General features: G+C 37.7%; 1 protein-coding gene and 1 long non-coding RNA gene across 4 annotated transcripts; one reads left to right on the forward strand and one right to left on the reverse strand.

The window, feature by feature from the left end:
- Positions 1–3,533: 3,533 nt before the first annotated feature.
- Positions 3,534–12,360, reverse strand: LOC113690426 (probable leucine-rich repeat receptor-like serine/threonine-protein kinase At3g14840). 2 transcript variants are annotated; one of them, XM_027208326.2, is made up of 24 exons: positions 12,198–12,360; positions 11,885–12,059; positions 11,599–11,670; positions 11,404–11,472; positions 11,230–11,301; positions 11,057–11,128; positions 10,824–10,895; positions 10,641–10,712; positions 10,462–10,533; positions 10,279–10,350; positions 10,125–10,196; positions 8,956–9,024; positions 8,492–8,557; positions 8,189–8,254; positions 8,064–8,099; positions 7,891–7,931; positions 7,128–7,501; positions 6,776–6,974; positions 6,373–6,504; positions 5,562–5,680; positions 5,239–5,449; positions 4,651–4,888; positions 4,327–4,483; positions 3,534–4,019 (listed from the first exon to the last, which is right to left on the reverse strand). In XM_027208326.2, exons 1-24 carry the CDS (start codon positions 12,319–12,321, stop codon positions 3,639–3,641), a joined length of 3,033 nt encoding a protein of 1,010 aa, XP_027064127.1. In that variant the 5' UTR covers positions 12,322–12,360; the 3' UTR covers positions 3,534–3,638. The 2 variants fall into 2 exon arrangements, with proteins under 2 accessions (XP_027064127.1, XP_027064128.1); XM_027208327.2 differs by lacking the exon at positions 6,373–6,504.
- Positions 12,361–15,335: 2,975 nt separating this feature from the next.
- Positions 15,336–20,924, forward strand: LOC140007826 (uncharacterized). 2 transcript variants are annotated; one of them, XR_011815285.1, is made up of 7 exons: positions 15,336–15,879; positions 16,390–17,819; positions 18,045–18,187; positions 18,310–18,379; positions 18,858–18,970; positions 19,064–19,300; positions 19,407–20,924. It is a non-coding gene; the product is annotated as an uncharacterized lncRNA (long non-coding RNA). The 2 variants fall into 2 exon arrangements; XR_011815284.1 differs by having other exon boundaries at positions 15,336–15,807.
- The last annotated feature ends 2,064 nt before the right edge of the window (positions 20,925–22,988 follow it).

The raw sequence follows: 22,988 nt of genomic DNA on the forward strand, positions 1-22,988 counted from the left end.
CCATGTTATTTGTCTTTTTTGTCATATTTCAAAATTCATAAATCAATTTGCACAAGGATAAAAGTGGAAGGAAAATATAATCTCTCTCCTCCAATGCATTTTTTAAGATTACTTTTATACATAAAGGGCGACAATAATGTTACACAAATTATCATTCAAGGAGAGCCTTGTGAGATTTCTAAAACTTTAAAGATACTAGGTGATATTACGATAAACTTCAGGGGAGGTTTCTGAAATTAACTCCATCAGTTATTATTATTATTATTGGCTGATAGTTCCCCATAGTTTAACCCCATTACAATTATGGCAAATTCTCAAAGATCTTCATTTTTTTTCATGGACAAAATCTTCATGATATGTTTTGAGAAATCTTTGCTCAGTATTTCAAAAGGTGTTTCAAGGAGAGCTCCAAATGCTTGGAGCAATCAAATGGGGCATAAGTTTTGTTGGGTATTTACCCCACAGCACGGAGCAAATGCTCAAGTGTTTTGGGTATCGGGAGTTTGGCATTTTCTTTTTTTAACTTTCAACTTTGAGTTTGCTAATCTTTCATCCTACCTTTGTTTTTCTGCCCTTCTTGTTATTTTCTCATTTTTTAAGAAGAAGTCCATGATTTTCTCTTTGGAAATTGTTTGGGTCAAATACAAAATAAAAACATCCATGACTTTGTTTCCTTTCTTTTTCTCTTTTCGTTTAATACCAAGATATGTTCATTTTATGCTAACGCGACTCTAGGTGATTAATATACGGGTTCAAGCTATACTTGTTATATTATAATTTTACTTGTTAGACAATAATAATTTCTTGTACTTCTTCTTAATTTTACCAAAATTTTATATTTAGTAGTAACCTTTATATATATATATATATATATATTGTAATTTATATAATATTATTGTAATTTTTTTATTTTTAAATATCAATCAAAATTTGTAAAGACTTAACCTCACGCCTCAAGGCTTTAAATGACTTGTTTGGATTGATATAAAAACACCATACCCAACACTACTGTTGCCTTTTAAAAGCTCGAGCTTCCGCTTGATCTACTGTGGCCGGCCTCTAACTCAAGTTAGACCTGTATTTGGTTCTAGAATTAACGAAATACTCAAGGCATAAAGGAGCATGCTCTGCATACTTCGTCCAGCAGATTGGCATTAAGTAATAAATCTCGAGAGGTTTTCCGACAATGGAGTTTATGGCATGCGAATCAGTCAAAAGTCACGACAACAGAGTAACTTGGCCGATGGATGAATCTCTCCGTCAGTCGCAATGCCACAGGTAAGCATGCATTTAGTAGCAACCTAATTTCAAAGACTAATAAATTAGATAGCAATCTGGAAGCGGTTGGTGCCTCCATTAAATTGCTGATTGAAACAGGCAGAGCTCCTGGTACGCCAGCACCAATGAGGACTACAAATTATTACTGGCGAACAAAATACACCAACTTGATTGATTGTATATATGCTCATCAGTTTGCATGCAGCTTCCTCTCGTTTTATTTTGTATTTAGGGTAAAATACACTTTATTCCCTGTGATTTTTCATATAAATTTCTTGTGATTTTAAAAACTATACATACATATATAACCCCCAGATAGTTTGAACTAAGGTGTTAAAATGATGGAAATGGACCTCTGTAACGAAATCCACAGAAATATCGAGATGATCCTTGTTTAAACACTAAAATGGTTGAAGTGATCAAAATATATAAACATATAATATACATGACACTTAAACCCCCTACGGTTGGTTTTGTGTTTTACCATATATGTAACCTTCTTATGATTTAGTGTTTTACCAACTAATCCCCTTCTGTAGTTAATAAATAATTTCTAACTTTATATACGAGTACTTTTGATATTTTAGTTAATCCCGTCATGAAATGCATATTCTATTATTTTAACACTTTACTCCAAAACATGAGTAATTTTGTGTAGCTTTTCAAATCACATGAAGTTTTTATTTATATATCTTCTTTTTACCCCTCTTTCTTTACTTGATCTTAGCTCTTGAGACGACTAACAATTTTAATTGCAACATGATGGTTTTACAAAGCAATAGAAAAGAATTTGACCGTGAGCAGTCGAACAAATAGTCTTTGGTTTTGGTGACTTTGTATTCCTTTTTTATTTATCTCAAATTGTAGTCCACTTTCCAATTGAAGAATGTAGTTATATTTTAATTTTTCTAAGATACCCTTATTCAATGTAAGTAATTGTTACTATAAACCTACCCCATTTAATGAGAGTTGATTCTTTTTTTTACCATCAATTTAAGTTCTCATAAAGTTGTACCATATTTAATGCGAGGGTATTTTAGAAAAATAGCAATCTAAATTTACTTTTCCAATAAAGTTAACTATTTTTTCTTAAACTGTGTGGAAAAAGAAACAGGACTATCAAAGTGGAACGGAGGGAGTAGCATAAACTGATCATCATCAATCAGATTTCTCTGATCACAAGAATATCTATCTATCATTCAAAGGTCGTCGTCTGGTTAACTGCAGGACTAGGATTTGTGTGGAGCTGCAATTAGTAATATTTTGAAATGCCACTGAAAGAATCAAAATGCTTGTATTGATTGTAAGAATGAAGACGAGGCAGAATGCCGACACCATGCATGGCATTGGCCCCGGCCAGCTTGCGAGCGTGGAAAGCGGGAACCCAAAATATCGTTGACTTGCTGTTTGAGGCCTGTAAAAGAGAATTATTTTGAGATTTCAGGATCCCGGAATTTACTACTGTGACAGCTGATGTAGGATTCCACCTTTTTTTTTTTTTTTCCCCTTTACGTATAAATAGATTTTAAACAATTCCTCGTTAATTTTTAATGGAATAAAATTCCCTCCCCAATATAAAACCATAATATTCATCACTAAAATATGTTTACCAATTTGTTTGTAATAAAAACCTTACAACCAGACTAGAATATTTGTGTTTACTCATCATAGTTCGCAAGGATTAGATGTCCCTTTCTATTCATTTTCTTCTTCTTTTAAGAGCTAGAATTAACGTAATTGCATTCCCTTTTTTTTTTTTTTTTTTTCAACTTCCCACCTGTCCTCACAACCTTTTCCACCCTTAATTGCTAGCTAGATCTAAGAGTTCTAAACTTCAGGGTGGTAGACTAGAGAGAACTCTAAGAGTTCTAGCCAATTCTAAATCTCTTTTTTGCATTTTCTTTTGCAAAATTAACGCCAACATAATTTCGTTCAACATCTCATTTTATTCCACAATAAAATTTGTAATTTTATTCCTAAAACATGGCTTCAATATGGATATTACACAAGTACCACCAGTAATGTCAAAAGAACATCCTAATTTTGAGCGGTAATGTTGTTATTATTTATATTTAATGGGCAAAATGGCTCTCAACCTGCTCTTTCCATCTCCCTTGAGCTTCTTCCATCCTGAGAGATTTGTACAACATAAAACTCCATATCTTTTCTTAGGTTTATAGAGAAAAGGAGGTTTTTTTTGTTTGTAATGAATAAAAACTACAACTCCACTAATGAGGAGGTTGTGCAAATTGGTAAACTGTTAATGTAAAATCTACAATTATTTTTTGTTCCCACAACAACAGGAAGCGATTTAAATATGTACTATCAAAATATTTCGGCAGTCGCAGATGACAATTTCCTCATGACTCGTCGTCCAGAAAACCAGTCTCTAGACTGATGGGGTATAAATCAGAAGCAGATGTTGAAGACGCAGTAAATGGCAGGTCGCTTGACGTGCTCTGCGGCTGGCTCTCATCGAAAGTTGATAGCAGGTATTGCTCATCACTGATTTCCTTCACACTGGCACTCCATGCACTCCCGTCTAGAATCGACTTTTGATCCTCTACTCTTCCTTCTAGCATGCTCACCACTGTTGACATACTAGGCCTAACGGCCGGAGATATACTGGTGCAAAGCAGGGCTATTTCAATTGTCAACATGATCTCATTTTCGTTGACGTCTGGTCCCAATCTGGAATCAACTAGTTCCATCAATTTCATTTCCTTCTTCAAGAGATGAGCCTACATCAAAGAAAGAACATGCTGGAATATCAGCGCAAACTTATTGAGCTTATAAGAAATGAGAGGGCTGTCCTGCAGATGGCTTAAATTCTTCTGATGCATCAAAATATCTAGCACACAAAAGCATCAAACTAAAGCATATTCATATTAGATGTCAGGAAGGAGGAGCCTCAGGTCTTACCGTTGCTGTACACCACATACTTAAGCAAACCAATTAAAAAAAAAAAAAAAAAAAGCACGAAGATGAAGAATTCTTAAATCAGGAAATTCTAACAGGTAACTCGAGAGGGAAAGAAAATGCAGTTACCCAGTCGAGAAGATTCAAGTACTCCTCCTCCTCCTTTGGTTTAAAACCAGCGTTGCTCTTTCCGCTGACAATTTCCAGAAGAACAACTCCAAAGCTATAGACATCTGCTTTGTCAGTTAAGTAGCCTCTCATTGCATATTCAGGTGCCATATATCCACTGAAAAATAACCCATCTAACGTCAGCAAATCAAATCAAGACCATGTTCTCCCATAAAAGAAAATGAAAAAAAAAAACTGTAAACAGATTGATATGTATCTGGGGCACCCATAGGACTCCAATCATAATAAGCCCTTCCCAAAAGAGAATTGCATGCTTGGACTCACAAGGTTCCAGCAACGCGGGTACTTATATGGGTGTCTTCGTCTTCATGAAGCCTCGCCAGGCCAAAGTCTGATATCTTAGGATTTAGCTCCTTATCAAGTAGCACATTGCTGGCTTTGATGTCTCTATGGACAATCTTCAACCTCGATTCTCCATGGAGATAGGCCAAACCTCTTGCTATACCAACACAGATCTTACGCCTTGTTGGCCAATCTAATTCCAACTGGTGCTCTTCAAGACCTGTAAGTTGAGAGGTGTGCCATTGTTATGGAAAAAACAGCATTACCCACACTTACATGCTATAACATAGAAGGAAAAGATTTGGGAAAATATTTCTGTTTTTCTCAAGAATTTACAATGATATGCCAACTATACTCACATAGGAATGCAAGTTACACAGAACCTAGACACTATTTGAATTTGATAACTAATCTAATCTAATTAATTCTATTCTTATTGACCTTTAGTATGAAATTCAAATGCATATCAAATAATATCTACACACAACTCATTCCAATACATGTGCATATTTTGATTTTGAAGGTGCGATTACCAAAGCGTATACAAAAACAAATGCAATTTTAGCTTACCAAACAATGCACGACCAAGGCTGTTATTTTCCATGTACTCGTATACAAGCAACAATTGGTCTCCCTCGACGCAGCATCCATAGAGCTTTACGAGATTAGGGTGTTGTACAGCAGAAATCACACCTATTTCATTCAGAAATTCTCGGTTTCCTTGGGTCGATTTGGAAGAAAGCTGCTTTACCGCAATTATGGTTCCGTCAGACAGATTTCCCTTCAATTAAGATGTGATGTCACAACAAATGTAATATCAGATGTCTAGAATGCACTTGAGCACAAGTTTCTCTACATGAAGAATTTGGGAAGTATGCCATGGTTTGAGTTACCTTGTAGACAGAACCAAAACCACCTTTTCCAATTATATTGGAAGAATCAAAGTTGTTTGTTGCGTACTTGATTTGTCTCAGGGTGAATGATCCTGTTTGTTGATCTAGACCTCTTACATCTGCCAAATAAACTGAGATGAGTTAGAGCAAATTCACTACACATTTGAAATTTGACACACAATTTTTGTTATAAAAGCAGGAAAATGAATACATCTCAACTTCCAAGAACTTATTTCCCCTGAGATCCCGTATCCCATGCAAGGATACCTGTCTACCATCGAATAGAATGAATTACTAAAGAAGTGTGTGAAATTTTAAAACCGTTATCACTGTGAATACAGTCATTAGGAGAACAAAAGGCCCGGTAATTTGGCAAAGTTTATTAGATATGGCTATTTGTCCTTGGCTGTAGTTAAAAGTTTATATTTAGGCTTGAACAGAGTGTGTTTACCTTCACTAATATTTGAAACTTTCTACACATTGATAGCACAATTTGGAAGTCATTGCAGTACTACTTTGGTAATTTTTCTACCGTTCTACGTCCTCTGGTTAGTAACTCAAGATTCCATTTCCTTGGAATGGTCACTACAATCTTCTAGCATTCGAAAGCTTGTGGCGTATTTAGTATATGCATGGAAGATTTTAGATAAAAGGACTAATTTGACGAAATTTGAAGTTCAATTAAAACTTCCGGACAAAATTCAAGGACTCATAGAGTAACTTATCTGCTAATGCCGGAAATTCTTAAGCTAGGGTTACATTTCCAGTTTCGCGTCCGATATTAATCTGCTTGAACAAAAGCTTATTTTACCTTGCTGCGTTGTTTGACTGGGTTGCATGCGGAATTTCCACCCAAGTATGGCTAGAACCAGAGATACGGTAAACAGAACTGCAAGTACAATCCCAACTATGGCACCTACGGATAAGCCATGTTCTGATGGTACTGGAAAATTTGAATGGGGAAAAGGAAAATAAATGAAGATAATAAGAAGTTGAAATAAGATAAATAACATGGTCCCAAGATTTAGGGGAGTGAGATTTTCAAATCAGATTTGTTCAGATGAAATGAAAAAACATTCTATTGTTCTCCACGATTTCTTGAGAGTTCCGAAACAAATATTTGTGAAACACTCACAAATCTAACAAAAGAAATAATGGCTCTGTTTCGAGTCTTGAATTTTCAATCTAGAAGCTTTATAAGGTTTGAAGCTTACCGTGATCCACAGAAATGGCAGATATTAGAGGACCATACACTCCCTTGTCGGGGATATCGGTCGTTCCTTTTCCAGCCCAGTAGAAGCGGATCTCTAATGTACTGTCACTAACTACAGCAGGAATATTTAGAACTACAGGCTCATTGACGCCACCTATTGTGTTGTTCTCAATATTGAAGTCTTTCCGGATCAACTTTCCCTGGAAAAACATCAACCAATTCCCAATGAAGGTGCAAACTTGAATTTTCATGAAATACCTAATTGTAGCTTATAAGTTCATCATCTCTGCGTCGATTACTTGCTTTGAAAATCTAAAACTCATTCCAGACAGTACATGAAGCAAAAAAAATACCTGAATGTGTATATCAAATATGCGCCTTCCGAGGCTGCGGTATGTTCCATCATTAGTAATCTTGATTTCAGCAAAGTGGAGCTTTACCATGTAGTTTCCATTTAGCAGACAGAACCCATAATACGTCAGTGAAAGAGGAGAAAGTCTTGCTTCCGAGTATAAATTATTTGCGTCATTCCCTGAAAATCTTGAACCATTACTCAGGACATAGGTCAGAGACTCGTTATCCATGAAGTGACCAGTGCTGCTAAATCCCCAATTCGTTCCACTCTGGTAGAATTTTGAAGGCCCTCCAGGCTGTGAATCGTCTTCGTAGCTTGTATCACCGGTTTTTACTTCTCCTCCACCACAATTTATATGTAAAGAGGACCAGTCTGGAGAAACCAACGGAAATATTCGTTACCAACTACAAACTAGGAAATTTTAATGAAAAGATAGCAGAGGCATCAAAAAGAATGATTAGATCCTGAAAGAAGCAACATTTTTTGGTCAGTGAATACACCTATCGTTACTCTTACATATAGATTCGATAAACGGACAACCATTTAAATCACAATGGTAGCTTGAGTCATGGTCCAAGCTCAGTATGCCTCAGTAGTCATGAAGAGACTTGCCTCAGTTTTAATTCTCAAGAACTAAATAGGATAGATGGAAGCAATTTATTATCAAGTAAATAAAGTATGTCACAGAGTACTAAACAGGATAGATGGACCGCGAATGCATGCCCAAACAATCCAAATGATATGAAATTAATTAAACCCACTTTGCTGACATTGGAAACTCCGCAAGCATGGGAACGTGATCCTGAAAATCAATACAATGTTAGAAATAATCAGCATGACATGGAGTATGTGGTATTTCAGAATTTAATTAATCAGGAAACAAACCTCCGTCGCATTTTAAGCATTTAGCAAATCTACATAGTGCGGGACTTACGATTTGTTGTTCTTCCAAGAGCTAGCGAATAAATTCCTGATAAAGATTTACTGCACTTGTCAATTAAATACAGAAAACTTGGTCGGACAATTGTTACTTCAATAAAGAAGTAAATATAATCTCACAAGTTCGTGGCTTGGCAACTCGAGGATTCTGAATTTGAAGGAGTAAAATTGTTGTATGAAAGGTCTCTGGATACAACATCAAAACCCTAGAAATTATAACATGCAACATACAATAAACAGAAGAACTATTTTATTCCCGTAAGAAGATACAACCAGGTTTGCAAGTGAAGAAATTTTATTTATTCTATCATAGCACTTGTCATTTTTTTACTTTTCTTGGTGTCTTTGAAGTGAAAATTCGATTTCGGAAAGGCATGGACTATATTAATTTGCTAGAACATTTCCGTTGTAAGACCAACTTACCTATACACTCTGCTATTGAGCATCCCGTCAGGAATAGATCCTATGATGTTGTTTCCTGTGAGGTACCTATCAAAACCAACATTCATGGATTAGAAAGCTAGCAATAAACATTCTAAAACTTCAAATGAACTTATGGGCGCTATCCACATCTGGGTCATATCTTGCAGGACAAAAGACTGAGGAGCAAATTTTAATCTACCATAAAGTTCTCTCCTCTATCATCTTTTGAACTCTTGCCACTACCTTCCCAAAACCCAAGGAAAGAATTAACCAAAGGACAGGACTTCCAAGGCATTTTCCACCACAATTAAAGTAGTATCCGTTAAATGGAGTCCAGCGTTGTCTACTTAGGTCAGGCTCTCGTTTCGTTCTGTCTTTTGGTTCTTAACATGGCTGAATTAGCAGACTAACTAAAGAAAAAGTGAACACATTTATAATCAAGGTTCAGCACTTAATTTCCTTACATGAAAACCGTGTTTGAAGTGTCTAAGTTTCTTGGAATTTGTCCACTAATTTTGTTAAAACTGACGTCCCTGCAAAAGAAACACAAGCAGTAAGTAGCAGAATTGGTATTGTTGATGTTCTTTTGTTCATCAGGGATGCTCTCAAATCAACACAAGTGACCTGACCTTCTACCCACCTGGTTGTAGTAACCTGTACATTCTGTTTGCCTAGTTCTCCTTCTGTGTGTCTACTCTAAATGTTTTGGGTAAATCACAGTGGCCTACGTTCAGCTTTACCATTAGCTCATTACCCTTTAAATATTCGACATGGAAAATGACCCAGACAAAAAAATTAAGCGGAATGCCATTGTAATTTAGAAGTAGGAAGTATTACAAAATTATTCCGTGTCATCACCAATAGGACAAAGGAGAGGTTATTACAATTCTCAAGAACCCCCTAGGGTAGGTTTCGGTCATCAAGTTGGCTGCTTTTTTAACTAGACTCAAGCATCATTTGCATCTCGTTTACTTTTTGTTTCCCGTACTGGGATCAAGGTTGGAAAACGGTGAGGCAAACACTCCAAATTTTAACTACGCAAAAACAGATCATCAATCATTTTCCAGAAATTGAAGCAATTTGCCAAGCGCAGAAAACCAGTACCCAGCAGAAGTTTTGGGGCTTACTGAGTAGTAGACCCAACAACTTTTCAAGATGCAAGGAGGTAAAATAAATAGTGCATTGGATCTCTCTTGAGATATTGATTAACATTCTGTGCAGCTATCCTATCATCCTTGAATCGCTTACTGTCGCATCATCAATTCCTGCCCCAAATCTGGGCAGCAAATTCATAGATCATCATGCTACCTTACACAATGAAGTTATTATCCTTAACAAATTGATAAAAACATCTTTTTGGACACTGTTACAAAGCTGTAATCTTAACTTTGTGATGCATCAATATCTAAGGTTCAAAAACAAACACTAACCGTATGCAACTAGCATTTAGAGGTCCAACAATAGTATCATATCCTGACAGGGCAGTCAATAGTAGCCAGTTCTGAGGAACGATCAACTTTGTGCTAGCGAAAGACCATAACAGGGCTTTGCATGTTATGAAGGAGAAGTCTCTGAGATTGATGCAAGCACAAGTTTTTGAAAATTGAAGAAATAAATATCTAAATCTACTCACAAGACTTTCAAGTGTGCCAGGGAGCCAAGATAGTCTGGTAACTGCCCTGCTATATTGCAACTCCTCAATATCCTACATAGCCAATTGTAAAACAAGTTAGAGCCACTGAATATTTGTTACCCTTGAGAGGGAAATGCAAAGTCAGATAACTCACAGCCTCGTCATATTAGTCGCATTGCTAAAGAGAGGAAAAGCAGTCTCATTTCCACTCAAATCACTAATTCTCCTGTTCGTGTTTTACAAAAAGAACAATAGAGCCAAGATATCAACCAATTGTATCATTGATTCCTTTACTCTACTTCATAAAAATGCAAATCAAGAAATAAGAAAAACTTACAAATCAGTTAAATTTGTTAAAGAAGCAATGCCAGGTGGGATTGGCCCACTTAAACCACTACCCTGGATCACTCTGCCATGATTAGGTATTTTAGTTGAAGAACGATAAAATGAAACATTTAGCGGGATTTGCAGGGTGAAAAAATGAATTTAAATAGTTACAGGTGGTCAAGGTCTTACAAATTCTGTATACTTTTCCAGTTTTCGATGAAATTAGGAATACTTCCCGTCAAGTTGCAGTCACCAATCCGACTACAATTTTTTTTTTTAAGAAGTTAAATGAATCAGTTTTAAAACAGAAGTAGAACGTGCTGCACATTCAGAATCCTCTGGTTGGACTGAAATTGAAAGTGAGGAACTCACAACATGGTCAAGGCGGTCAACTTAGCCAATGTCACAGGCAACTCCCCACTCCAATTATTCGAGGTAAGAGTTCTTGAATGTCACACCCAAATCAATTAAAAATAAAGGAAAATAGAAAAGCAAAAGACTACAGATTCTCTTCACCTGATAACTAGAATACACAAAAGAAATCAAAAGCAGATGATACCCAATATATGATACAAATTACGTGGGAATGACTCAAAAGGGCTTACAGTTTTTTTAAGCGTGTAAGATTCCCAAGCTCTGGAGGTATAGGTCCAGACAACTGATTGAAGTCCAAAGTTCTACAGAAAGTTTAAGATACAAGAAACAGATTAGTCATAAGCTGAATAAAGAATTGGGATATGTTTGTAAAGAAAATACAAGGGTCTATGAGGTTCCTTACAGATTCACAAGTGTGCTGATGTTTCCAAGTTCTTTTGGTATTATTCCTGATATGCGGTTACCATAGAGGGACCTATAATAAAACCATAAACTTGCACGTCAGTACTGAATACTGAGACATACATAAATTTCCAACAACAAATGCAGAATAATAGAACAGGAGAGCAAATCTTACATGTTCACAAGCTGCATGGTACCCCATATTGGAGGGATATTACCAGAAAGGCAGTTCCGAGAAACGTCACTAGATTGAAATAGCAAAGATTGAAGATAAATACACACTCTAGCGAGTTAATTTGTTCCATTTTTTGACTTGAGCCTTCCTCAAATATTTGGTAGTCATTTCTCATAGGAAAAGGTGAACACTTACAACTCACGGAGGTAAGGGAGTTTGACCAATTCTGCTGGCAGTGTTCCCGGAAGACTCAGTGATTTCAATACTCTGTACCTCAGACGAAAGAGCAAGAAGAAAAAATAAAAATCGGATTTTTTTTTATTTTTTGGATTTTTCATGTAGAGAATAACATGGGCAAAGAAAAATGTTCTTCTCATGTAGACACTACAGATTTTCTTGATATGCCTTGTTCTTTCTTTGGCACAAGACGCCAGGTATACATTCCATGATTTTTGTACATGCCTAAGGAAGGGGTACTTACATACTACTGACATGACAGGTCGTGTTATTTTCAAAGGAACAATCACAAGTAACCGCATTCGCAAATTCAGGTAGGGCAGCATCATTTCTCCAGTTTGATTGTCCACTACAGGGATCTACGCTGAAATCCCAATCAGTCTTCCCTAATGTTTTTGCAATTTCCTTCAAAACTTCCACTAGAAGAAACCAACATCCAAAAAACAGACAATGATCAGCTGGTATGATACGTTAAGTCAAAGTAGAGATCAAGAATTGAAGTCGTGTTTCTCGTCCACGCCCTAAACTTCATACTCGTGTACTATATATGTATATACCTTCATCTGATACCAATGTGGCTCCAGAGGCAAGCATTACCAGCAAGAAGAAGAATATTGCTGCAGCAGCAGAAGCATCTGAGAATCCAGGATGGCACCGGAGAAACATCTTGTTGTGTGCCATCTAGAAGAAGTTCCGCGTCCTCAAGAAGTAGTTACTGTAGAGTATTACAATATTTCAAGTAAGAAGACTGACAAAATTGTACGGAATTCAGCAGCGCGTCAAGTCAACTGGAACCAAAGGACAGCAACTGGAACCATGAAAATGAAGCATAAAATTAAGTGATAATTTCAGAAACCTCACCCGAGGTTTTTGAGCATTTCACTAGCCTCCCCTAAAGTTTGTACTTGGTCTAACAAACAGTCTTTGGTTTATGGTGACTTTGTTCAGATGCTGTATGAATGGATAGAGTTTTACTCTGGACTAATAAAAGTCTTGGCATTTATATTCGCCTGAACTCTCCATTATCATGTGGGGCATTTGAGAACAAGCTGCATTTTTTTCCTGTTCTTGGTCCATTTATGAATGCTCTTTTTCTCTTCTTGGTTAGTCTCTCTCTCTGCGTATATATTATATGTGCGTTAAATTTTACAAAATCTACCTCTACCTCATGCTGAATTACCTTAGAGTCCGCAAACAAATAAATAGTTCATGCTTGCAAAGTTTTAATTCGATTAATATAGCACTATATATGTTTTCATGACTTCTGCAGAAAGTGGCATTTTGCGTCTGGCTACCTGAGTGGTACGTATTATTCTTCCTTTCATGAACTTTGTTTCCAATCATCGTTACTATGCAAATACCCAAATAATTGCATGGAAAGACTAAGCATAATATACCCATCTTTTTCACCATATACTCCGCACATTTATCAAGAAACCAAGATTAGTTCACACACACATCAATTTTAATTTACTTTTGATGAATTACAATAGTATAAACTGATCATCATCAATCAGATTGCTCTGATCACAAGAATATCTATCATTCATAGGTCTGGAAAGTGGAAACACGGACGAAGACGGCAAAAGTAACCCAAAATATCGTTGACTTGCTGTTTCAGGTCTGTAAAAGAGAATTATTTTGAGATTTCAGGATCCCACATTTTGCCGTGCGAGTTGATGTAGTATTCCACCTTTTTTTTTCCTTAACGTATAAATAGATTTTAAACAATTCCTCGTTAATATTTAATGGAATAAAACCTCAGCGAAGCAAGAAAAAATTCTCAGTAGGAGTAAAAACAATACTAAAATTTTTGACCTGCTCTTTTTCTAGTTTTTTAAGCAAAAAAATATTGACCAATAAGTTGAAATGAAAAACTTTTTTTAAACTTACTTCAAATGGGATTTTGTGGCTCACGTATCCTGTTAGAATATTAGTTCACGAACCAATTTAGAGAACTACGTAATTCTTTCACTTCTTTCATAAGAAAACTCCGAAAGCACATTTGAAATTATATCAAAATTTTATGAGTACTATAAGAATTTAAGGGGGGCAGTGAGGTCCGTGTCCCTAGTGCCCCAACCTTAGAGCCTGTTTGGAACCTTGATTTTTTACTAAATTTGTATAAAACTAGTTTTTTAACAACTTTTGCTACAGGAACTCCAAAAAATTTATCAAAGTTTTTAACCTACACACCCATCTAATACACAAAAAATTTTTCTTCAATTTTTCTTCTTTTCCCTCCCTCATCCAACCCACCATGTCCTCCGGCGCCAGCCACCGCCTCCATCACCGCTCCCGGCGCCGGTCAACAATTCCGGCACTGCCTTCCTCTTTTTTTTTTTCTCTCCCTCTCCTTCACCTCCTCTCCTTCTCTCGTCCTCCCATCCCCTCTTCCCCTCTCCGTCCCCCGACCAGATCCTAAAAATGGAGGGGGAGAGGGGTTGCGATCTAGTTGCGCGACCAGATCGCAGCTAAGGAAGAGGTAAGGTGACAGGAGAAAAGGGAGGAGAAGGGGTGACGGGCAAAAGTTAAAAAAAAAAAATCCATGGCTTCCATTACTCTGGCGTATGGCTGTTGAGAGCGACGGGGATGATGGAGAAAAGGGGGTGGCGGGCAGAGTGGGGTGGTGGGCAGAGGGGGTTGACAGGGCAGAGAGAGAAGAGGGGTGGCAGGGGAGAGGGGAGGAGAAGGGGTGACGGGCAAAAGGGTGACAGGAGAGGGAGAAGGAGGGGTGGTAGGCAGAGGGGGGTGACGTGGGAGGGAGAAGAGGAGTGGCAGGGAAGGAAGAGGAAGGGGCAGAGGAGCGACGGGAGAGGGAGGGGGGAGGGGTGGCGGGGGAGAGGGGAGGAAAAGGGGTGGCAGGGAGAGGGGGTGGCGGGGGAGGGAGAAGAGGAGTCGCAGGTGAAGGAAGGGGAAGGGGAAAGAAGGAAAAGAAAAAAGAAAAAAAGAAAAAAAGAAAAAAGAAAAGAAAGAAAAGAAAAAGGAAAAAAAGTTTTTCATCTCACAAAAGTTTTTCTATAACTTCCACAGTGATCTACAATAAAGTTTTATACAAACACTCAAAAAACTCATCTTCCAAACAGGCCCTTAAATCCACCACTGGAATAAAATTCCCTCATAAAACCATAATATTCATCACTCAAAACATGTTTACCAATTTGTTTGTAATAAAAACCTTACAACCAGAATAGAATATTTGTGTTTACTCATCATAGTTCGCATGGATTAGATGTCTCTTTCTATTCATTTTCCTCTTCTTTTAAGCGTTAGAATTAACGTAATTGCATTCCCTTTTTTTTTTTTTACTTCCCACCTGTCCTCACAACCTTTTCCACCCTTAATTTTTTTTTTCCTAACGATAATAATTGTCCACCCTTAATTGCTAGATCTAAGAGTTCTAAACTTCAGGGTAGTAGATAGAACTCTAAGAGTTCTAGCTAATTCTAATTCTCTTCTCTGCATTTTCTTTTGCAAAATTAACACTAACATAATTTCATTCAACATCTCATTTTATTCCATAAATTTGTAATTTTATGCCTAAAACAAGGCCTCAATATGGATATTACACAAGTACCATCAGTAATGTCAAAAGAACATCCTAATTTTGAGCAATAATATGTTGTTATTCGTTATTTAATGGGCAAAATGCCTCTCAACCTGCTCATTCCATCACCCTTGAGTAGTGCTGTTATTCGAATCGGACAGCTTGCGAGCCAGGCTCGACCCGGCTCGTGAAGGCTCGAACTCGGCTCGTTTATTAGAATAAACGAGTCGAGTTCGAGCCTAAAGACTGCTCGTTAATTAAACGAGCCGAGCGCGGGCTACCCGAAAGGCTCGAATTTGAGGGATAAAAATGCCAATTCATTAATTATGGCTATTTCAGTAAAATACTTCCATCTATTTCCAGAGTCAAACTCCTGAATCCCTAATCCTTCATTCGCTCATTCTTCTTCCGCCTTCACCTCTGGGCTTTTGCCTTCTCTTCGGCTCTGCTCTCTTCCGTCCAGACTTTGGCCCGTCAAGCGTCAACCCTAAATCACCAATTCATCCTTCGGTAATAGCTCTAGCAGGGAGCATCAGCAATCGCTCTTCAGAGGAGCTGACTTGTCGCACCAGCCCACCGCCTTGGTTGCGCAAACACCAGCCGCCACCTGGTGAACCCGTGTATTTTTCTGTACTTGATTTCTGATTTTGGAGTTACGTACATATAGAGCTGAGATCCAAAAAAAAATTAAGGTGCATTATCTTCTTCTATTTGGTAATTAGGATTTAGGGATTTTGGTATTTTGCTAAAATATTGTGCTTTTGAGGCGTTATTGGGATGTGGGTTTTGTCTGATACTCTCTATATTCGTGTGGAAGCTGACAAATGATGCAATGGGCTTCTGCGCGGACTTTTTAGATTGTGGAGAGAGGTAGTATTTTGAAGATTTGACAAAACCTTTCCATGGAGGGGTTGCTAAAGAAACCAAAAAGAAACTTTGAAAATGACATGAAAAAAAATATGCTGCCTATAGATAGTGGATGTTGACTAGTTTATGTTTGACTGGTTGAATCTTTTAAAAACTTTTGTCCATTACAATACATTAGTTTCTTTGTTAATCAGTTTATCCAATTTTTCATAAACTCTTATTTCTACCACATGACCAACCAGCTGCTGCTGTCCTTTGGTATTCTACTTCATTTTTTTAGCTCAGTAGCTCTTATTTTTAGAAAATATCATGACTTTTACATTTTTATTCTGTAGGATCAATCGGATGTTGTCGAGACATTTTACGTGTCATGAAGTTGAGCTTCCTCAAAATGAAGGCTAAATTTTAGAAATTGCTACTGCTGTTGCTCTGTAGCTCTTATTGTTCGCTGTCTTTTAGACTTGATTATTGCTTTGATGTTTGTTGTAAGTGAACAAAATATGAGTACTTGACTACTTGTGAATTCTCATCAGCAACCATGGCTGAGGTACTATGAATGCCAAAGTGAATTCTCATCAATTTAGAGGAGTAATTTTCACATTTCTAAGTTGCTGGACATTCATACCAAGTCAAACACGGCTCTTTTGACTGTTGGACTGATAGAAAATTACATATGTTTTCTTTTGGTGGGACTGCTTGATCTTTTCTCTTTTGCTAAATTGGATTAAATCCATAATCCCCACTCAGCAACAAATATGTATGCCAAATTTGCATCTTCTGAATGGTTACAGACTTGCAGTGAACAGATGGCTGCTATGGTAAATATTTCGAGCTCGACTCGATTGTGTTAAACGAGTTGAGCTCGAGCCGAGCTCGAGCTAAATATAGAGCTAACGAGCTCGAACTCGAGCTAGTTATTCGATTCGACAATGTTATCGAGCCAGCTCGAAATTCGTACAAATCGAGCTCGAACCACTACTACTCGGGCTCGGCTCGACTCGAATAACAGCTCTACCCTTGAGCTTCTTCCATCCTATTTAACATCCTGAGAGATTTGTATAACATAAAACTTCATGTCTTTTGTTAGGTTTGTGGAGAATTAGAATTAACCTAAACTACAAAGCACTTAGTTGTGAAGCAATGAAGAAATTCCGTGGAAAAAGACCGTAGTTTGGGCCACTGGTGACGACGCTGTCTTCGTGACTTTTCAAAAGCAAGTAGGACAACCATCCGTACCTTTTCTGGTTAAAGGGAAATAGTCTCGACTCTGAAGTCCATTCCACTGGACGGTGTTTTGCCTCTTGGCCCGGTAGGTAAAGATTCGGCCTTTGGAGTCAGGGACTTAGGCCAACCGGTAACTTGGGCTTGAATGGATCAAGAACTAGCTTTCCCAATGTTGGAGGCCTGAAAATTGCAAATTACTGTGAGTAGCATACTGCTGTGCCTTTGAATAGAGATCCGATGATTCTCTTTCAATCTTATTTATGTCATTCAAATGATGCAGAATATTAAGAAATTGTTCAATTTTTGGCCCAATCCCAGAATATACAGGCAACGTGCTCAAGCTAAAGGCACTGTAAGTTTGTTTTGCATGGTGGCATTTGTGCAATTTTGTTGAACTATGTCACTGATCATCTCTGACCTGATTAGAAAGCTGATTACATTGCAAGTGATATAGCTTTTTTTTTTATACAAAAAAGTTTGACTGGATTCGGCTCCGATCATCACAACGGATCAACACATTTGAGCACACGATTTTCTGTGAGTAAGTGACCCATTCTTACCGATCAGAGCCTAACTTGTGCTGGCGCAAGTGATACAGCATCATTGTTCAATTTGTTTCCAACGATTTAAATATATTATGTGCTAGCTTATAGCATAGGGCTAGTTTATTCCAGCTGAAATTATTTTACTTCATTAAGACTTGAGCCTTTTGCTACTTGTATGTATACCAATTGAATGTGGTTTTCATTTTTTGCTCTATGATCAGTTCAAATACAAAAATGAAAAGCATTGGAGTAGAAGATCTGCTATTGCTTCTGGTTTTGGGTTTGCTGGGCAATGCTTTCACAGGGACCTTGGCTACAATAGTCCAATCCCAAATACTTTTCAAAGTTCGAACTTCAATAACCTGTAAGTCACTTATTCTAAATTGAGTTTTGTTTGCAATATGTGAAACATGTTATTCTTTTCTTGAATAATCGGATAATGGCCTATACTATGGAACAAGCTAAATGCCGTTCTGTTTTGTGCAGCTTTCTGGCTTCTAATGCATTAAGCGGAGATATACCCATTTGGGTACTGGACAGCAGACAGAACATGCATGTTGGTACACATATCCTCTTTTCTCCAAAAGTTGAATGGACGCAAATGTTGCAAACAAGTTTGCATAAATATCATACACATGCATGCACGCGCACAAACCGGACATTTATTGCATTTGAACTATTTGAATATGCTGGCACTGTGTAAGCGTTTCTTTGCTTTCTTCCTGGGTGGAATATTTTAGGGTTTATATCAGAAATCTTGTACTTCAACAGGAACTTATCCTCCAGCTATTTGACTTCAACGAGCAACTCGTCAGTCCTGAAATACTAAGTCTCTTTGTTACATTCATTTTGGTTTGTTCATGATCATGTGGATGACCTTGGCTGTATGTGTCACGGAATTGCTTGGTGGATCTAAAGGACCTTGCATACTTGGAAAATCCAATTTATGTGTTGCCAACCTATACGGCATCTTGTATTATTGAGAGCCACCTATGATCTGTATGATTTCATGTGATCTTTCCTCAACCATGCAGATCATTATGGCTGTTATGGGTGTAGCGTTGGTGAGGCCTTATGGCTGTTGCATAGATTTGTAGCTACTATATGAATACCTGGCAAAATGGCTGTCTTTCTGGAGCAATATTTGGTAAGCATTTTGGTATCATCTTTATGAGAAAGCATAGCTTGCAATATGATATTTCACTTTCACATCCTTTTCCCTGTTGCCTTACATTATTAGGTCGAATGGAACAGTGCCTATATCTAAACTGGCCGACAAAGAAGAAGATATGCTTAGGATAGCAAGAGGCTTGGCATATCTTAATGAACAATCTCAGGTTGAAAATTGCCCACAGAGACATAATGGCTACAAATGTACTTCTTGAAAAGGATCTCAATGCTAAAATATCTGATTTTGGATTGGCCAAGCTGATGAAGTGGAGAACACATATATTAGCACTTGAATTGGCGGAACAATGTCAGCTTTTGAGCCTATTTCCTTCTTTTATTCGTAAATTTTTTCTTCATCTGATCTTTCGTTGATAACAACAAAAATTGACTGAAATTTTTGTATTTCATTGCAGGAGGTGGGTAATAGTACATGGTTAGGCAAAACACATGATGACATTTATCCATGGAAAAGATCTTATGATTTGTATTATAAATTATTCCAGCAGAGGTTAATGGCTCATGAATATGCTATGAAGGGTTACTTAACGGACAAAGCAGATGTTTACAGGTTTGGAGTAGTTGCCCAGGAGATCTTCATTGGGAAAAGAACACAAACACTTGATTGGGTAAACTCGTATATCAGCTCTATCCATCAGGCAAAAATTACCTTCTGTAGCTTAAATTAGCAAATTGGAGTTGATTACTTGAAACCTATGGAATGAATGAACATGTCTCTTCCTAAAAGTGGATTGGCTGAAATAGCATTTACTGTCTCGAGCTTCCTAAAAATTGATCAAGTATGAAGAGTAGCGCGAGTGTCCGTCAACATTGGTGGGTAATATTTAGGAGAGGATGGAAGCAGGAGGGACAGCAAGTATAAACTAATGAATTTTATCAAAAATTTTTGTAGTCAATACCATCAAAATTGCAAAATGGGAAATTAGAGTTTTGGCTGAAGATTGTGTTTACAGGACCTAAGATCTCAATGATTGGGATCATAGATACCATTCATCAATCCCTCCATGAATTCGTTCTCCTCTCTTGGAAAGAAATCTCGTAGACTGATTTAGCAGGAAATATAGCTTAGCTTATTCACTCTTATCATAGCAGGAAATGTTCTACCTATCACAGAGTTGTTCTTGGCTTGCGCATTCATATCATAGCTGCAAATATTCTACCAAATATAGAGTTGAGTGTCTATTCTTAACATTCTACTAGCGAATTTCTTTGTTACTCAATCCGTTGGTGGTAATGGATGAGTTACTAAGTTCCGTTATTCCATGTGGCAACGTGACGTCCTGCAAGAACGAGGAAATCTTTTAGAGCTTGTGGATCCAAGTCTTGGTTCAAGCTACAATACAGATGAAGCACTGAGGATGTTAAATTTGGCGTTATGATGTACTAATCCATCTCCTACTCTACGGCCATCCATGTCTTCTGCAGTGAGTATGCTCGAAGGCAGAATTGCAGTTCAGACACCACTTATCAGATGCACCTCAGTGAATGAGGACATTAGGGTCAAGCCCTTGAGAAATTATCACAAGACAGTCAAATCCATGTTTCTAAACTCTCCATTGACAGTCAGTTCGTTCGGACTACTTCAACAGATGACGGACCATGGACTGACAGACCAGTGTCTCTTCCTAGTGAGAATGAAATGCCGCTTTCATTTTTTTTCATCTAACAAGCTTCTTTCGTGGTGTTGATGATGTCGAACTTTCAGTAACTTACGAGGATGAGATTTAGGATCGCAGGATCGCAAACTTTTATTATTTAGTGCCATACAGATTCGGTCATGTCAATTTTTTAGGTACCTTTGGAGTTCCTGTGCTCTTTGTAACAAAATTCATATTCTTTCTTTCAGTCTGAGTATGTATGTGTTCATCAATTTTCTCCTTGCAATGTAATCTGAATCACCGCACGTCCTGAAACCCATGGCACTAAAACCCACTTCCATTTTGTTAAGCACAAAATGACTGGCCTATATTCAAAATAATCCCACCCAAAATCAAGGTTCTTAATTGCTACTCCAATCCTGGTTTCATAGCAGAGTACCTCCATCCGCAGGACTCCTAGAGCCGGAAAAAAAAAAAAAAAAAAAAAAAGAAGGCTGCTCAGAAACTCAAGGAACAACTGGACTTGGAATTCGGCAGTTCCAAATCAATCGTAATTAGATACGTGTGCCAATCCCAGGTTATGGCCTGACACCCAATTGAGGTATTGCAAAAATATTTATTTTAGAACTGCAATATGCTTTAGATTCCTATGAGACCTGCCAGGCTCGTCGTGTGGTATGCAGAATGGGGCCTGGACAGTCCAAAACTTATCAGCTAGTGTTGAGATGTGTGTCACTCTGCAACGTAATTTATCCTGAATTTCTGAATTGAAGTCGATCAGAGAATCCCAACCATCAGATAAGAAACCAATCTTGGTTAATGAGCCAACCAATCTGGACTGTCCAATGACCATCTAATTATCACAGAAGAAGATTGAGGTCCTTCCACCTAAGCAAATTCTGTTGACTATAAAAGTGGCCTCATGCAGCTTACCGTTGATTCATTTCTAACAGGATTTTCCCTCGTCACTTTTATTTCATTTTCATTATTTAGATCAAATACAAAGACTCTTTCATTTCATTACTTCTTTGGAGAAACAATCAATGGATGACTCGAACATTCAAGAAAATATTGATGACATTGATGGTAATCATGGGACGTTCAAAGGTCCTAGTGATTCATTTGGATATGCCAATGCACGTGGTCGAGAATCAGACAACTTTTTCATCAACTTGGTGAGGCATTCTTTGCTGCTTGGAGCTGAAAAATTGTTGATGGCCCGAAAGTCACCAGGACCATTTCTATCCTCTCAACTGGAGTCATGCAGTATTAACGAGGACAAGAATGACTTAGTCAGGAAATGGAAAGGAAAAGGTGCCATGCAATTGGATGAAAAGGTACGTTGGAAGTCCGAGTGCTCTCCGCTTCAATCAAGTTCAAGCTCATCAAATCCGGGAATTGAAAGCAGTAACATGTATGTTCAATTTCCAAAGATGATTGAATGCCCTTCGAGTTTCTATAACAACTTTCCACTGGATTTTGTAGCTTTTCTAAGAATCCTGACAGTACTGATACTTGAACTCGGTGGTGCTCAACTTAGTTTGTTCACAATCGTCTTCACATTACCTATTCAGATATTCAACTTTTGGCTCACAATGCTAACGTTGCCATTTCGTGCTCTAGCTCTAGCTAGAGAGCATTTAATGAAAAAGCTGTTGACATTGTGGAGTTACTCTTGGTTTAGTTTGATGTACTTTATATGTGATCGGTTGAAGTTGCAAGAGTCAATGCTGAAAGTGGCTGTAAGATTCTGTTGGGCATTTTTCTGGTCAGTTTACGTGTATCTGATCCTGGTTGGATTGCTAATCATGGGATTCGTGATTGGCGGCATAACCATGAGACATTTGGTCGTAGAATCCATACAGACAACTGAAAATCTGAACTTTGACTACACCACAAGTAGTCCGGTTGCTTTTGTTCCCGTTACATCCTCTCCTGTCACTGGCGCGTCCCCTGGCTTGATTTCTGAAGACAGGATGCTGTTTTCCAAGAGTGCTGGAGGGCGCACCATCCCTTACAATCACAAGCTACAGCTTACTGTGTTGCTGACAATGCCCGAGTCAGAGTACAACAGAAACCTTGGGATATTCCAGGTATGACGACTTATGTAATATAGGCAATTGATTCTATTGACAATGCATGAATAGTTTTGGATATTGTTGCCTTCTAAGACAAAAAATTATTTGTCTAAGTACGGAACAAAAATGATGATTTCCCTTATGGATTTGACTGCTTTACCTGTTAATACAAACATTCATTGCATTGACACAAAAATAGAATTATCTCTTCAGTTAAGTACGATCTGCTGCTCATACATCTGCCATATTGTAACGACAAAGCTAGGTGACTCTCAAAGTTCTGAAGAAGTTGAACCAGAAA

This window comes from Coffea arabica, chromosome 5c (genome assembly GCF_036785885.1).
Source record: "Coffea arabica cultivar ET-39 chromosome 5c, Coffea Arabica ET-39 HiFi, whole genome shotgun sequence".
Lineage (NCBI taxonomy): Eukaryota > Viridiplantae > Streptophyta > Magnoliopsida > Gentianales > Rubiaceae > Coffea > Coffea arabica.